Source organism: Anticarsia gemmatalis, chromosome 7 (genome assembly GCF_050436995.1).
Source record: "Anticarsia gemmatalis isolate Benzon Research Colony breed Stoneville strain chromosome 7, ilAntGemm2 primary, whole genome shotgun sequence".
Classification (NCBI taxonomy): domain Eukaryota; kingdom Metazoa; phylum Arthropoda; class Insecta; order Lepidoptera; family Erebidae; genus Anticarsia; species Anticarsia gemmatalis.
This window is the reverse complement of record NC_134751.1, coordinates 12,652,639-12,669,560: the sequence shown is the minus strand read 5'-3', so window position 1 is coordinate 12,669,560 and position 16,922 is coordinate 12,652,639. Positions and strand designations below refer to the sequence as shown.

At 37.6% G+C, this 16,922-nt stretch overlaps 2 protein-coding genes across 3 annotated transcripts; one reads left to right on the top strand and one right to left on the bottom strand.

Annotated features, from left to right (window-relative positions):
• The first annotated feature begins 4,822 nt into the window (after positions 1 to 4,822).
• On the top strand, positions 4,823 to 7,155 carry LOC142974060 (high affinity copper uptake protein 1-like). The gene is made up of 4 exons (XM_076116175.1): positions 4,823 to 4,846; positions 5,341 to 5,416; positions 5,692 to 5,915; positions 6,545 to 7,155. Exons 2-4 carry the CDS (start codon positions 5,348 to 5,350, stop codon positions 6,750 to 6,752), a joined length of 501 nt encoding a protein of 166 aa, XP_075972290.1. The 5' UTR covers positions 4,823 to 4,846; positions 5,341 to 5,347; the 3' UTR covers positions 6,753 to 7,155.
• Positions 7,156 to 7,725: 570 nt separating this feature from the next.
• LOC142974059 (uncharacterized) lies at positions 7,726 to 16,554 on the bottom strand. Of its 2 annotated transcripts, none has more exons than XM_076116173.1 (7): positions 16,436 to 16,554; positions 15,876 to 15,909; positions 14,428 to 15,492; positions 10,924 to 14,244; positions 10,609 to 10,641; positions 9,765 to 9,815; positions 7,726 to 9,048 (listed from the first exon to the last, which is right to left on the bottom strand). In XM_076116173.1, exons 1-7 carry the CDS (start codon positions 16,475 to 16,477, stop codon positions 8,918 to 8,920), a joined length of 4,677 nt encoding a protein of 1,558 aa, XP_075972288.1. In that variant the 5' UTR covers positions 16,478 to 16,554; the 3' UTR covers positions 7,726 to 8,917. The 2 variants fall into 2 exon arrangements, with proteins under 2 accessions (XP_075972288.1, XP_075972289.1); XM_076116174.1 differs by having other exon boundaries at positions 9,765 to 9,797.
• Between the last annotated feature and the right edge of the window lie 368 nt (positions 16,555 to 16,922).

Below are 16,922 nucleotides of genomic sequence, written 5' to 3'. Positions count from 1 at the left end.
GTAATAAAATGTTAAATAACTGCAGTTATTAGTTAGTTATGTCAGTCTGTTGGGGCTTGATGTAGTGTTCGTAAATTAGTTGAGTTCTTTGCACGGGTTGACTTGTGTTGTTAGTTTATATCTGATTATAATATAAATTGATTGGAGGAGTTGTACCACAAATTGCGGGTTTAAATAACCGGTAACAACTAGTGTTGTGTAGATATTTTTTATGATCAAAGCGATCTGATCTGCACGGTTGTAGAATCTTCGAAAAATTACGTCTAAGTATTCTGAAATTATACTATCGTAAGTTCTTGCGTGATAGTTTTGTTTGTCGTGATTAATTCGTAGGGATTATAAATCATAGTTATAAATCATTATCTTAGATATAAAAAAATATGTCATTATTTAACTGAGTGTCAAAATTGAAAAAACACTCGAAGTCATAACTACAAGTCATGACAATTGAAATACATTTATTTTTCATAGAGCGGGGCGCCCTCTTTACCTAATTGTAAATACTTTATTAAACTTTTTTTTTAATTAACTTAAATATACCCTTCAACCGGGCATAAGTCTTATGCCCGGTTTCTAAAGCACATTATGCGGTAGTAAACTGTTATGTTTATATGATCTTAAACGCTATTGAATAGATAAACTACAGCTAAATGTTCCTCAGAAACTGGATGTTAGTCTATTAACTATTTCATTTCATAAAGCCAAAAGTCCCGCATAAGCAGACCATCATCAAACGTGGACAAGTACGAATAACGTTCAGATTAGCTTCACGGCTCATTAACAGAGATACCGATACGTTGTATAAAAGCACTTGTATATCAACGAGTCACACACATTATCACACGCCACTGTGCCCGTGGACTGTGGAACTTGTCATCAAATACACAACAACAGGTAAGTGATAGAGTGATAAGTCTTCATTAACATTTACGATTCCTCCGACAAAAAAGCATATGTCACGAAATAGCAATATTCGTTTTTTTCTTTTCGTTTATGAGACACACACTCGTATTATAATTTTTAAGCGTGCAAAACTTTTTGATTTTAAATAATATTTAAGTTTTCGTTGGCGGGGTGTGGCTTACGATAATTAACCTAGGAGGCATCGCTTTGTTTGTCAGATATGGCACTTTATTTGTAGAAACTTTGGTAAAGTCTTGTATGGAAAACGATGTATAGTGATTTTGTTTACGTACAATAAATAATGTACAGGTAGGAAGCTATGTTATTATAAGTATCAAGTCAAAGCTCTAATGTTTACATATATTTCATAAGGCAGACAGAGCCTTTGGAAACAAAGCTAAGAATCTCGAAGTGTTTATATTTACTGAATGTTACGATCAATAATATGGTGTAAGAAGCTGTTATCAGTAACCATTAGACAACGTTATAAATACTTAATTACACCATAAATTATTTTTTTACACGTTTATTATCTTGGTTGACTATAAATTCGATTGTGGTCCCCCGATTTCTAGTTGTAGTCAATTTACGTATAAATTTTCGTGTAGCAGCCAGTGTGTAAGTTTTAAGACTAAGGTCATTTTGTTGCCTAGTAACCCGTGTGGGGTTGTCTGATAACAATCTTATGTCTGAGTAATAGTAATATAACAATTAGCGACAATTGATTTAACGCAGTTATCTTAACTCCAGTGTTTAAAATTGCGGATGTTCCGATAACGATTTCACACTTCCATCTAGTTCTTATATTACTTACTAGACCCGCCCCAACTTCGCTCGGTTTAATAAACATTTTACAAAAATATTTTCAGTTTTAACACATAAACCTTGCTCTTGAATCACTCTATCTTTAATAAAATCTGCATGAAATTCGTAGCCTAGTTTTTTAGATCTAAGCATACAAAAGGACAGACAGCGGAGAGCGACTTTGTTATGTACTATGTAGTGATTAATTATTTAGAGACACAATCTACTATAAATTCTTCTTAATGAATTATTCAGAAAACATATTGTATTTTCAATCTGTTGTGTTAGTTATTGACCTCTTCTCAAAAACGTTATGAACTCCTTAAAGTTTACTTGCGCTACAACACAATCTTTCAACTAACTAACTAACTAACCATCAACAACATTTCCCTTACTCGTATAGTCCGACAACTTAGTACAAACCTTGATGTGCACGATGTATTAAGATTACAATACTTATATGATTAGTAATTCGGTTTATTTGCAATATAAACTAGCTGTATTTTAAAGGTAACCGTTGGCTTCATAAGTATGTTGGTCACTTGTGTTAAATTCAAAATGTTGTATAATTTCGCCACTCAATTTTTGTTGGACAGTTTAGGCTTACTTTTATTTCATCAGTTATTCAAAATACTTATAATTTTAGGTACAGATTGTTTTTTCTATTTGAAAAGATCTAAAGATTACTAATAATTGTATTTACCGATAAGTATAGTCATCTATTGTCTTTTCTGTTTACATATTTTCATTATAATTCGGGGATTTTTTAGGTCAAGTAATGTCATGTCCTTGAGTGTTGTGAAATTTACAACAAAGGGTAATTACTCAATTAATGCCTATTGATAATAATAATATTATGATTGCGGTACTATCTACCTGTCTGATAACTTGGGACATAAATAAATAGTTAAAGAATTCTTCGGCTGATATTTATTTAGGTATATTTTTAACTGAACGGTAACTAAGTGGTTCTTTTTTGTCGGTTATTTTCGCCTATGAGGAACATTTATCCTTAGTCTAAAAAAAAAAACACTTTTTAACAGTTATTGCTTGTTCACATTGAATACATACATGGCGCTTACGACACTCGATTGGGGGGAGAAAATTGTTCTTTTTAAGCAATCTAGCAATATACATTTTGATAGTATTTATGCTATAAACGGACTATGTTTAATCGATGCACTAATTTGTGACACATTTCTTGTGCGGTATAGCGTCTTTATCCGTGTCCAATTTTTTTTAATGCAAAATAAACTACTTCTAATATTTTGATATGTCTCTAATATTTTCTTCGAGAGCACACTGTACAAAAGGGTAAATAACAAGCTATATTTATTCTGTCTGCAGTCTGGTTCGTGGTAGGAACAACTATAACTAATTACTTTTCCTGTCAGTAAGATAACACGCAATACATGCTCATTGCTCATCCTATTCTCATTAGTTATTGAAACGCTCGCATTCTCGGTTGCTTTTAACTTAAAACTTATTAGTAGGGAGTAAAAAAGGGAACTTTACTTACATTTTTGAAAGTGTATAGTGTATGAAAAGGACTTGAGGAGGTATGTTTATTTACTTGTTTGTAAATAAATGTGTGTTGTTATTGTTATTATTTAGACACAAAATCACAGCTTCGTGTAACAACTAAGTATCTGGTGCATTGTTTGTTTCATTATGCGCATATTATATGCACATATATGATAAGTAACCAATCAGAAACCGAGTCTACTTTTTACTTTTTCTATATTATGAGAAATTACGACACTAATGAAAAATGAAATTTATAGCAAAACTAGTTCGCAGCTTTGCCTGCGTGGAATTTCACTCCCATCGGAGTGAAATTTCCAAAAAATATTTCTTAGTGGGCCTCTATATTTCCTAAGGAATATTCCTACAAATTTCAACTTTCTACGCTAAATAGTGTAGTGTAGTAACCCCTGGTTTCTGAAGTACATTTAGCAGTAGTTTATCTATTCAATAGCGTTTATTGAATAGTAAAACTACCGCTAAATGTACTCCAAAACCGGTCAAAGTCACTCAATAACAAAGAGTTTTTCTAAATATAGATTATGGCATGTTTAAGAGATGACTGTTACAATCTGATGTGGTGTTTAAACCAAACTACAGAACCAATATATGAATATAATCATTAGTTCTTCTAATGAACATTGATAACGACTCTTGCCATGTACAACATTCAATATACACCAATGATTACATTCCATTTTGTGCACATAGCAATAGTGGCACTAAGCCGGTTGATAAGAGATTTGGACAGTTAGTAGCTTTATACAGTTTATCAGTGTGTGGCAAGCGTGTCCCTATCTTTATACCAAGTATTAGCCGAGGACGGCTATCGTGATACGGCAAATTTTTGGTGGTTTATTGAACAAATTTTAATTTTTTTTAGGAATAAAATAGTTTAGTGTTAAGGTAAGTGGGTTTTGAAGTTGTTCACCCTTGTGTCTATAGGCTTAATAGAATTGATTGTTGTGGTTTTAGACCGTATTTTGCTTTGTTCGGTGATTAATTACGTATTTCTGGTAAATATTTTATTGTTTAATTTGCTAGCTATCCTGGCTTAAAGCCAAATTCCGCGAGTTGCATAGTATTATTAAAATACTTAATTGGAAAAAAAATGTACAGTTGAATTATTTTGACGGCTAAACGACCATGTCGAAACAAATCTCTCTAGTTGCTACGAACCAGCTGCTCAAGCACAATGTATTTGCTATTGAAGAGGTCCGTTTTATTACAGTAGCAAGCATTTATCAAACTCTACATAGAGAATTTAGGTCATCGTTCGTTGGGTCTCGTATGTCTATTGAACAGTCGTGAAATTGTGTACGATATAAAGCGCGTATATTTTTTGGAATATTCAATTACAGTTTTCGAAACACGGTATTTAAACGACAGAAACAATACACAAATTCCTTATCTCTTATCTGCAGAACTGTCAGTGCAAGTGATAACAAACTGGGTGATTATACGTAGTGTTTGAGTGAACAATAACAAATTAGGTAGCAATGTTATGGACTGAGTGGCGTCGGTGCTTGCGTGGTATTTGTACATGGCCTCGTTTGAGTAGAAGATGTCGTGGGAAATTCTTGATTCCACTGTTTATACTAGTTCTAGTGTGTTTGTAAGAAATAACTCTAAGTATAATATTTTAATTGAATGTTAGCATAGATCTGTTTCATAACCTATTCATTCGCAGCTGTTTTGTTTGACGAAAAGTAGCACAGATACATTTGTCACCTGTTAATTTTCTAATAGTAACTACACGAAGCTCTGAATGTAATACAACAGAAATACAACAGCATTATCCCAACCTTACTTCTGCTGCTAGAGCCACAGACCATGTTTTATTTACAATAGTTTACTTCAAGTTTTGACTAGATTGAATTTATAAAAGAGTACATACATATTTACCACAAGATAGGTCTCAATTTGTAATGTGTGACAGATAATAGTACGAAGAAAGTTATATCAGGGATCAGGCGAGATCGATCGAGAAACCTACTCTAAACTCTGCCCTGTTCATAAAGTTACTGTATATGGACTAGCACTTAAACATTACGCATATATATGTATCTATGTTTGATAGTATGTTCAACAGTTCTATTTTGTTTCCAGAGTCAAAATGTGGGGAGTAGAGCGACACCACCACGACGATGACGACCCATGCGGTGGTCACGACCACGCTATGGTGGTAAGTATTTTAAAATATTAATTTAATAAGGAGATTTAAATTATATAGTTAAACGTTACTAAAGTCAACAGTTAACGGATCGTACCTTTTATCAATGTCTAAGTTATTTTAAGCTTACTCTTGTTTCTTATTGTTATTGGCAAGGGAATTATGCTCAGCATAAAAAACAGCACTTTCAAGGCGTAGCCCAAAGAAAGATACTGAAAAAAAAGGCTTATTCTTATGGCATTATCAAAATTTAACTAAGTGAGTTCATATACTACTGTACATTTCAGTTCCACTCATGCGTTTGCGCCGAGATCCTGTTCAATGGGTGGGCGACGACGAACGCAGTGCAGCTGTTCGGCTCGTCGGTGGCCATCTTTGTGGCGGCCGTGCTGTACGAGGCCTTCAAGTGCTTCCGCGAGGAGCTGACGCGCAAGCCTGGCGCGGCTGTCGGCGACTCACAGCTGCATATCGCCAAGACTGAGGGAGGTGCCACTGGACCTACCACTGCTAAGTGAGTTTTTTTTCTAGCTTAAGCACTTTGTTATAGTGAATTTAAGGCTAGTGGTAAAGATTCCTGCCCGTGATTTGAATGTATGTGGCAAAGTTACTTGATTAAAAAATAATTGAGTTGGCTGTACTTTTATACTATTTGGGTGATGTTTGTACAACCAACCGCCTGCTTGATATCAACCTTCCTTGAATGTTCTTACAGCCCCATGTCAAAAAAACGATATTGAAAGAAACTTAATTCACATCAGTAGCCCTACCATGAGTTGGCGTAGTTAAAAACTAGAGTAGTTAACCTGAGAATGCAACTACAACAGTGGGCTCAAATAGGGAAAGAATGAACGACAAAGCCAATCTACATTCACTGTTGTTTAATTTAACTACACGTTATTAAATATGGTAGCAATTTTGGTACCTTAACTATCCGCTAGAGGCGCTGTTCGAGTTTTACGAGAACTACAGTGTCTCCGGGAGACTGTAGTTACCAACTCATGGTAGCGCTACAGCAAGAGGAGTTTCTTATGCATGTAACCATTGTACAGCGCACGATCAAACCAGAAACTAAGTTCACACAAATAAATTTTTGTTCTTGAAATGGTTCATGATACTTAATTATGTTTTCATATTTTCCAGGGCATCGTTACTGAACACGGGCCACGTGATACAAACACTGATGCACTTCATCCAGTCGACTCTCTCCTATATGCTGATGTTGATCTTCATGACGTATAACGTGTGGCTGTGCTTAGCGCTGGTCCTCGGCCTTACATTCGGCTACTTCTTGTTCGGCTGGAGGCGAGGAGCCGGCGCCCTCGGCGATGCCAACGAACATTGTCAGTGATCAACTTCACATCACTCGAGTAGCATCGATTACAATCGAGTCGAAATCGTATCGAGTGTTTGACATTTGGACTTAAAAATAAATTGTTTTCTTGACATACGTCAAAACTGGTGACACAGTAACGTCATATTTTGATTATTTTATTGATAAATGAATGAAAATAATTAGATTTTGCGATAATGTTAGTGTTATTTACACATTTTCAAGACTACTAGCGTAATAACTATTCAAGTGTACTACTAAATACTTATATTGTGATTATAACTCTTTACAATACTGATACATACGCGAAATGTGATGGTGTCGTTTACTTTTTATTTAAGCCATGACGTAATTAATTTAATAGCCAATCTTAGATAATAAGTTATGTATACACAGGGTATTCTTATTAAATAATTATAAATAAAACAATTAAGAATTTTATTTATGTACGTGAGCAATAACTAATTGCTGGTTCAACGGTTAATCGGTTAACTGAGTTTGGGACGAAATAAATATTAATTATTAGAAGTTTTAAACCATTATCCCACCAGTATCGACCCACTATGACTACAAATTATTACTTACGCGTGTGTTGGAGCAGCAGCAGCAACTGAGCTAAACTTGCGTCTCGATCCTGTCACGACACTGACACTTCGTGAGGCGTACGCATTACCTGCCCACTTACGAGTTATTATCACTTAGGTGTTGTTGCTTATTAACCATCACTAATAATTTCCAGTGCTTATCTTGGAAAAGCAATGCATAATGTTTAAATTTTGACGTGTCGTGATCGCCATTTCGATGGACATAAAGTTCTAATGGGTGATGTATATTAGCTCACACTCTTGCCAATAACAAATTCTCAGCCGAGTCCTAGGAACGTATACACCGCGAAAACAACACAAACACTCACCCCTAATAATCATAATTTGATTTTGAATTTGTTTACACTTAAAACTAAAACAAAAACAATAAATTCAATTCAATTCAATTCAATTCAATTCAATCATTTATTTTGCGAATATGGGTACATGTTATCAGATGTTACAAGTATAAGGAATCACCATAATCAGCTTTTAGCATGCAAAATTATACATTTCAAATAAATACAAATTCATTAAATTAAAATTAATACCAAAAAAAAAAAAAATTAATACCTAATGTCAGTGAGGAATAAACGAATATAAAATGTCATAATAATTACAAATATTAATAATTAACAATTATGTCCATTAAATACAATTTGAATTAATAAAATCTTGGTCATGTCAACTTATCACCTAGGTATTCACTGACGGTGTAGTATGCTTTTGCCAGCAGTAATTTTTTAACTTTATTTTTAAAAATACTAAAATTTAAGGTTTCCAGTATTGAGGCTGGTAAATGATTATAAATCCGCGGTATCATACAGAATACACTATTGTTGTATATTGCGGTCTTGTTAGGTGGAAACCTTATTTTTAAATTATGCCTTCGACTACTCAATCTCTCAAACATAGCGACGTTCTTTCTTACAAATAGGACCACTTCGAGTATGTAGATGCAGGGTAGAGTAAGCAGATTGAGATTAATGAAGTGTAGCCTGCAGCTATCGGTCTGTTTCAGTCTACAAATCGTTCTTATGCACTTTTTTTGTGCTATGAACGCCATTTCCTTACATGAGGAGTTACCCCAAAAGATAATCCCATACCTCAGTAGAGGTGTAACATATCCATGATAAGCAGTGAGTGTTGTTGATGTGTTAACTGTTTTGGATAGTTTGTAAAGAGCATATGAAAATTGGTAAATAATCGTCCTTTTTGGGTAAGATTAACTTAAATTCAAGTTTTTAGCGTGCGGATACTTCCGATAAGTGCGTCTAGGGCACAGTTTCGGGCGGCACTGACAGGTGGTCCGTTAGCCAGTTGCGGGGTAGTTTAAAAACTAAATAATAGAAGAGAAGGTACTGTTTTCCTATTGGTAGGTGACTTATTGTAAAAGCATGTTTTAAAAATCATAAGACTCGTGAGCCCGGAATAAATCTTCTATTTCACATTACTAAAGACTCTAGCATTACCCACACCTTGAAGAAAACAAGCCATGATAGCGACTTGTTGTAGAATTAAACTTTTAATGTAAACACAAAATCGAAGCGAATATTTTTATTAATGAGCGTACAGATCGCAGTTAAAGCACTCCAAAAATTACGGAACTCTTTGGGTCGTAGAGGGCGCATGCGTGGTGACGGGAGGCGCGCGAGTCGTGGTTGTGCGGCGTCTGCGTCTGCGCCGCCTGCGTCCGCCCGGACCTCGGGATCCTGGCTTGCTGTGCTGACCTGAATATATCCACACATTCATAGATTACGATACTTCTGTGGAGAGTGAGTATAAGACTATTATACTCGTATTATATTATGATTATCTATACTAATATTATAAAGCTGAAGAGTTTGTTTGTTTGTTTGATTGTTTGTTTGTTTGAACGCGCTAATCTCTGGAACTACTGGTCCGATTTGAAAAATTATTTCAGTGTTAGATAGCCCATTTATCGAGGAAGGCTATAGGCTATATAACATCACGCTACGGTCATTAGGAGCGGAGTAGCAACGAAAAATGTTACAAAAACGGGGAAAATTTTGACCCATTCTCTTAGGTGACGCAAGCGAAGTTGCGCGGGTCAGCTAGTATTATATATTATGTAAGTCTCTTCCACATCTCGGGACTATGGAGTCCCGGATTTTTGAAAGGCGTGCGTGGGGCCGAAGCCAACACGTAGAGGCCGTTTTAGCCCCCTTTTTATATATTATTTATTATATTGGTAAACTAGACAAAGTGTTCATTATAGATAGATGAGTCGAATAGGAAAACCCTGCGTACGACAAGTTGTTGTCATCTTTGGCAACCATAAACTTTCTACCAAGAGAAAGATGACTTCGCCTTTAACTACAAATTGCTTACTAATTTTTGTCTTAATCACTAATCGAATCAGCTATAATAATTATAAAATTATTTGAAGTAAGCAAACCGAAAATAACTTTATGAAAACACTTACCGCGTCCTCTACGTCTTCTGTGTCGCTTTCCACCTGAAACGAACGAGCGAGCTTTTAGCTATGTTAGTTAATACTGAACCTATTTTATAATTATTAACCCATTACTATCCCACTGCTAATGTTGGGCAGGTCTAACCTTTCTTAGTGCCTAATACCTGTTCATTTATGTAAGAGAGAATAGGCCTAAGAAATACGTCGGTCAAGTTCTTAACAGAAGAATTGATTGAACCATCGGACGATGTAATTTCTTTTTCTTTATGTCAATGGTTGGTATGTAACAATTGAAATAAGTATGAGGTCTTTCCTTGCAATAAAATAACATGAACTGCGGAAGCGATCACGTTTGTAGAAATATATTGTAAGAATATTTTTTTAATAAAACTGCGCGGTAAAGTTGTGCACATTAACGGTTGGATCAGTAAACAGTTACTGTTTAAATACCTATTCAAATAACAAATTAAATACATTTATTTTACTGTCAGTGCACCATTGTTTGCTGAAAAAGTGAATTTGTACAAGTGCTTATGATTCTGCAATTTTCAGCAGTCTCTGCAGATGGGAAACAAAGAATATGTAAACATATAAACTTATGAGTCTCTTATTTTGTGCAGGTGATTTTAAATGTAACGAATTTTTGATTCCCACTTTTTCCTACTATTATTTCAAGTAGATATTCAGCGTTTGATAGAAATGAAATGAAATGAAAAATCTCTGTATTGTAGGTACACTGTATATGGTGCACTTATTACATAGAATATATTTTTTTGGGTTATCATCATTGAGAGAAGACAGTAAACCCGAGCAGAAGGAATGTAATGGGTTTGTTACATAATATTGTACTTACAACGATGGGGTCGATTTCCACTAGTTGTTGCAGCTGTAAAATTACAATTATGAATTACTTATTTTGACAACTCACACACAGTCATCTGATCTCAAAGCAAGCAGAGCTGGTACTATGGTAACCAGACAAGGAATAAACATTCTAATGTACTGATAAAACATATAGTAAAGTATATAATATATGTGAATGTAAAAGTTTGTGTATACTGCTATCGGCATACTAGGTTCAAGACAAGCAAAGATTTTCAATTCCCGACAAAGAAAATTATTAAGGGCAATGTAGTTTTCAGTAAAATAATATAAAAAGAAAACTCACCAGTGTTATTTTTGTTAGTGTTGTTTAGCTGTGGTGATGACGTCACTGTTTCGTACTTCGCCGTTGATCGTTCTGACCGCGTGGAAGTGCGAACAGTTGTTGTGTCTGCTCCCGTTGATGACGAAACAGAATAATTATCTGTTGATGAGTTCTGCGATTGGTCAGTTGTTGAGCTTTGTTCAGTTGATGATGTTGTAAAATATTCTGTTGATGAACTTTGCGCTTGGCTTCTGGTTGAATCTGGCGCAGCTGATGACGTTAAAGGATAATCTGTAGCTGTATTCTGCGATTGGTTATTTGATACTTCCTGTTCAGTTGATGACGTTGCAGTATATTCAGTTGTTGAGCTTTGATATTGGTCAGTTATTGAATCTTGGGAACTCGGTCCTGTCACCGCATAAACCGTTGTTGCTGATTGTTGGTTTGTCACTGCCTCGGCAGTTGAAGACGTCACAAAATATTCAGTTGTTGAGCTTTGAGATTGGCCAGTTGTTGTTACTTGTTCATTTGACGACGGATAAGGGTAATCTGATGATGATTTTTGTGATTGGTTGAATGTAGAATATTCCGCAGTTGGTGATGACACAGTATAATCTGTTGATGGACTTTGAGATAGTCTAGTTGTTGAACCTTGCGCTGTTGGTCCCGTTTCAAAATAATCTGCCATGCTCTCCGATTGATCTGTTGTTGAATATTCTTCCTCTGGTGATAATTCGGAATAGTATGTAGATAAATCTTGTTCTTGTTCTGTGGTAGACTCTTGTGCGTCTGGTGTCGCCACTGTAGTCGTCTGTGAGTGGTCTACAAAAGTATTTTGTGTAGTTGTAGATGCCTTAGGTATATCTGTTGTTGCGTTTTGAGTTTGATCTGTTGATTCATCTTGTGCGGTTGATAATGTCACTGAGTAATCTTTTGTAGACCGCTGTGATTCGTTTGTTGATAGATCTTGTGTTGTTGATGAAGATGTAGGGACGTTAGTAGTTGTGCTTTGTGATTGTTCTGTGGTTGACGTTGAAGGATAAGCCGTTTCCTCTTGTTCGGTCGATGGTGTTCTTGCGAAGTTCGTTGTTGACTGCAAATGATCCGTTGATGAATGTTGTTCAGCCGGTGACGTCACTGAATAATCTGAGGATGAATTTTTAAATTGATCTGATGACTCATCTTGTGGTGATGTTACTTCATAGTTTTCAGTTGTACTTTGTGATTGATCCGTAAATATATCTCGTATTGTTGTTGAAGACGTGGGGATATTAGTAGTTGTGCTTTTGGTCTGTTCTGTGGTGGAATCAGGTTCAGTAGACGATGTCAAAGGATAATCCGTTGTTATGATTTGAGATTGGTCTGTTGATTCATCTTGTTCAGTTGATGGCGTTCTTGAGGAATTGGTTGTTGTGCTCTTCAATTGACTTGTGGATGAATATCGTCCCTCTGATGATACCTTGGAATAATCTGTTGAAGAATTCTGTGGTTGTTGTATTGGTTTATCTCGAGCTGTAGATGAAAATGCAGGAATACTCGTTGTTGCATCCTGCAATTGCTTTGTTGATGTGTCTTGTGCGATCGATGATGTCGAGAGATAATCTGTTGTTGTATACTGTGGCTGATCAGTTGGTCCTTCTTTTGCGGGTGTTAACGTCGTTAAATAACTTTCTGTCGTGCCTTGTGATTGGTCCGTTGATGATTCTTGTGTAGTTGATGTTAAAGTATAATCTGTTGTAGTGTAAAGAGTTTGGTCTATAGTTGTGTCTTGAGCCGAAGACGACGATAGAAAATTCTCTGTTGAAGAATCCTGAGTGGGCGTTGTCATAGGAGAGTCTGTTGTTTTATTATCAGTTGAATCTAATGCAGTCGTTGTGTCAATTGATCCGCTTGTTGTTATATCACGTGATGTGGCTGATGACTTGCTATTGTCCTGTGTTGCATCTTCTATTAACGACGCTGTCGTTAAAGAGTCCGTTGTTGGATTCTGCGAATTATTTGTTTGTTCATCTTGCTCGACTTTTGTTGTTATAATGTCATTCGGTTGGTGTTCTGTTGTCTCTTGCGGTGATGAAGATGTAATTGCAACAATAGTTGTATACTGTGAATAATTTGTTGTTTCATCTTGCTCAGCTGTTGATGTTATAATTTCTCCTGCAGGTGAAGTTATTTGTTCAGGCAAATAAGTATTTGGTGAGTGTGACGTCACTTCATGTTCATGTGCGTCTAGTGGTGAGTGTGACGTCACTTCATGTTCATGTGCGTCTAGTGGTGAGTGTGACGTCACTTCATGTTCATGAGCGGCTAGTGGTGAGAGTGACGTCACTTCATGTTCATGTGCGTATAGCGGTGAGTGTGACGTCACTTCATGTTCATGTGCGTCTAGTGAGGAGTGTGACGTCACTTCATGTTCATGTGCGTATAGCGGTGAGTGTGACGTCACTTCATGTTCATGTGCGTCTAGTGAGGAGTGTGACGTCACTTCATGTTCATGTGCGTATAGCGGTGAGTGTGACGTCACTTCATGTTCATGAGCGGCTAGTGGTGAGAGTGACGTCACTTCATGTTCATGTGCGTATAGCGGTGAGTGTGACGTCACTTCATGTTCATGTGCGGCTAGCGGTGAGTGTGACGTCACTTCATGTTCATGAGCGGCTAGTGGTGAGAGTGACGTCACTTCATGTTCATGTGCGTCTAGAGGTGAGTGTGACGTCACTTTATGTTCATGAGCGTCTAGTGGTGAGTGTGACGTCACTTCATGTTCATGTGCGTCTAGTGGTGAGTGTGACGTCACTTCATGTTCATGAGCGTCTAGTGGTGAGTGTGACGTCACTTCATGTTCATGTGCGTCTAGTGGTGAGTGTGACGTCACTTCATGTTCATGAGCGTCTAGTGAGGAATGTGACGTTACTTCATGTTCATTAGCGGCTGAAGGTGAGTGCGACGTCACTATATCATCTGCTAAAGTTGGCGTTGGTCCAGTATTTGAATTTTCTGGCCAGGGCGAAGAGGGATGATCTGTGAAAGTATTATCCGGCCAGGGTGAAGATGGATAAGCAGTAGTTGCAATATAAGAATCTGGTGAAGACGGATATGTTGGATTTATATCCGGTCCAGGTGAAGATGGGTGTATAGTGACAATATTATCCGGCCCGTATGTTGATGATGGTTGAATAGTGACTGGATTATCCGGGGTGGATGAGGTGGGGTATAAGGTAATGATAATATCCGGCCCCGGCGTAACCGGATGTAAAGTGATTACGTTCGGCAAGTCTGGTCTTGGGCGAGGCTTTTCTCCTTTTTCTTTTTTTGCTGCTTTTGGTTTGGGATGTTCTGGTTTATCTGCAAAGAGACATGCTTATATTAAATGTTATTTACAAAGTCGAATATGCAGAGAAAACGTGTTTCTAATTCGTATCATTTTGTGTTACCTATTGTAAGTTCTGCAGAACTTAGGCATTTTATTTAAATAGCTATTAAAGTTTTTTTGCCTTTTCTATTAAAATATTTTACTTTATAGCTTACCTTTTTTATCGTGTGCAGGCGGAGGCTTAGGTACAGTCACCTCTTGAGGTGGTTTTGGATCAGAAGCCACTAAATGAGGCTCTACGTGACCACGTTGAATTTCAGGGTGTTGTTTCGGCATTTCAATAGCATTTGGTTTTGAACTGACAGGGGTTTGAGGTGAAGGGTGGTAATGATCAGGTATCGGCTGATGAGGAATAGGATTGTACGGTACAGGTGATTGTTGCTGTAGTACTGGGTAAGGATACGCGTTTGGAGGAGGCTGTGAGACAGGCTGTAGTGGTCCATAGCCCGGATGCTGTGCCTCAGGCTGCACTGGTCGATAGTCTGGTTGCTGCACTGCAGGTTGCAATGGGCGGTAGTCGGGATAGTGCACTTCAGGTTGCACTGGATGATAGTCGGGATGGTGCACTTCAGGTGTCACTGGTCTATAGTCTGGGCGGTGCAATTCAGGCTGCACTGGCCGATAGTCTGGGCGCTGTATCTGAGGCTGCACTAGTGGGTAGACTGGGTTGTGCACTTCAGGGGGAACTGGCCGATAGTCGGGACGTTGGACTGCGGGTTGCACTGGTGGATAGTCGGGACGCTGCAGTGCTGGTTGTACTGGTGGATAGTCGGGACGTTGGACTGCGGGTTGCACTGGTGGATAGTCGGGACGCTGCAGTGCTGGTTGTACTGGTGGATAGTCGGGACGTTGGACTGCCGGTTGCACTGGTTGATAGTCGGGAGGTTGCACTGGTGGATAGTTGGGACGCTGCAGTGCAGGTAGCACTGGTCGGTAGTCTGGATGGTTTTGTGGCGGCACCTCAGGGTATTGAGGTCTCGCATCGTATGGTGGATTGTAATGAGGGGGTTGTAGCAGTGGTCCAGGAGGTGCTTGAGGGTCTGGAGGTAATAGGCGTCGTGGTGGCGGTTGCGGCGGAGGTCGGTGTCGCGCGAGAGCGATCAGCTCCGCCAGGTTCGGTATAGGGAGCTTCAAGTTGTCCAAGTTCGCGGCATTGACGCGCGTCACGTGCACCGGGTGAACTAGGGGAATTATTATACTTTTACCGCCGATTTTGAATTCTGAAAAATTTTAAGTAAATAAGGGTACATAACTTTAACACTTTATTGGTTCAGATAAATCATAATAACATTAGATTGTTTGGCGTTTTCGTAGAAATAGGCATGGCTTATAGTAAGTTATCGGAGCTGCCTAATATTAAACTATGTAAATTATTTTCTTGGCTCCATTTCGGATTATTTGCATCTTTATACTTTGCAATAATGCCCCAGATACTATATTAAATATAGTCAATTCCAAGTATCACAAAGTCGATGTCACGCGTTCTAACATACGTCCGCGTCGTTAAACAACACGCACACACTTTAACAACTTACGCAAATCATATGTTTCAAAAGGGCAGTGACGTAGATAAAAGTACAAATGTTCAAAATTCTGTTCTTACCGACAGATTCCAAGTTTCCACCTCGAGCCAGCGCCTGCAACGTAAACGAGACGTGTCCGACATTACTTATAGTTTATAGTTTGCGCATGTGCATAACTAAAACAATTACGTATCGCTATGTACTTATGTTGTGAAACAATGAATTTATAGATTTTGAATAGGTCAAACAACTTTTGTGTGATTCATAGCATTTTGTTCGATATTGTCGGAGTTAAATGAGATTTTAGAGTTAGATTAACAGAGCACTACAGTTACACTATAGGTACACTACAGTTACTTATTAACCTCAGTCGACCAAATCAGTGGGTAAATAGACAATTACAGACGGTGTTTTATATATATAAGATGAATCCATCATTTGTTATGTGCCTAAGTGACAAGACACCCAGGTCATACGCAATTAATAGTAGTTACCAATTTTTAGCAAAATGTTGAAAAAGTAAAGTACTGACACACTGTCGACACACAACAATCACACTTATAAACACACACGCACACACATGTATTGACACTCTCACACTTATGTAAACACATGATAAGATCTCTGAGTGACAACTGACCAGGATTATAAGAATAGTCGCTATGAACTTGCTGGGCCCCATGTTGAGTCGGTCGGAGCGTGCACGCCACACTCGCGAGCCACGATTATTTGGTCACCGAAAATGTTTTTAAGCTTAACATGGTATTGCGGTAATACACATATTATCTTCGTAAACATCATTTATTTTGTCAGGTGCTAATTAAATTAGACACGGTCGATGTTGGCGACAGTGTTTACCGTGTCGTCGCACCTGCGCTTGCGCCGCTTCGCCGTCGACTACGTGTCGCTATCGTTACTGCATCGCCGTCGTGTCGTCTCCGATTACTGCCACCATTGCGCCTGGATACTTAACGTCAAAATTAAGATTCCAATGACTTTATTTTGTAGATGGTTAAACAAATACAAACGTTCAAATTGTTGAGAACAATTGCTAATTGACGTAATGGACATGTGTTTCACAAATACAATAGAAGTAGGTACTCATTAATGATAGTATTATGTATCGT

What these genes read in the sequence shown, in the direction of transcription:
- LOC142974060 (XM_076116175.1), top strand. Translation starts at nt 5,348, where the DNA reads ATGTGGGGAGTAGAGCGACACCACCACGACGATGACGACCCATGCGGT. An exon ending in GTCACGACCACGCTATGGTG is followed by an intron (nt 5,417 to 5,691) that starts GTAAGTATTTTA and finishes TGTACATTTCAG; the next exon opens with TTCCACTCATGCGTTTGCGC. An exon ending in ACTGGACCTACCACTGCTAA is followed by an intron (nt 5,916 to 6,544) that starts GTGAGTTTTTTT and finishes CATATTTTCCAG; the next exon opens with GGCATCGTTACTGAACACGG.
- LOC142974059 (XM_076116173.1), bottom strand. Translation starts at nt 16,477, where the DNA reads ATGGGGCCCAGCAAGTTCATAGCGACTATTCTTATAATCCTG. An exon ending in TGGAAACTTGGAATCTGTCG is followed by an intron (nt 15,493 to 15,875) that starts GTAAGAACAGAA and finishes AAAATTTTTCAG; the next exon opens with AATTCAAAATCGGCGGTAAA. An exon ending in GCCTGCACACGATAAAAAAG is followed by an intron (nt 14,245 to 14,427) that starts GTAAGCTATAAA and finishes GTCTCTTTGCAG; the next exon opens with ATAAACCAGAACATCCCAAA.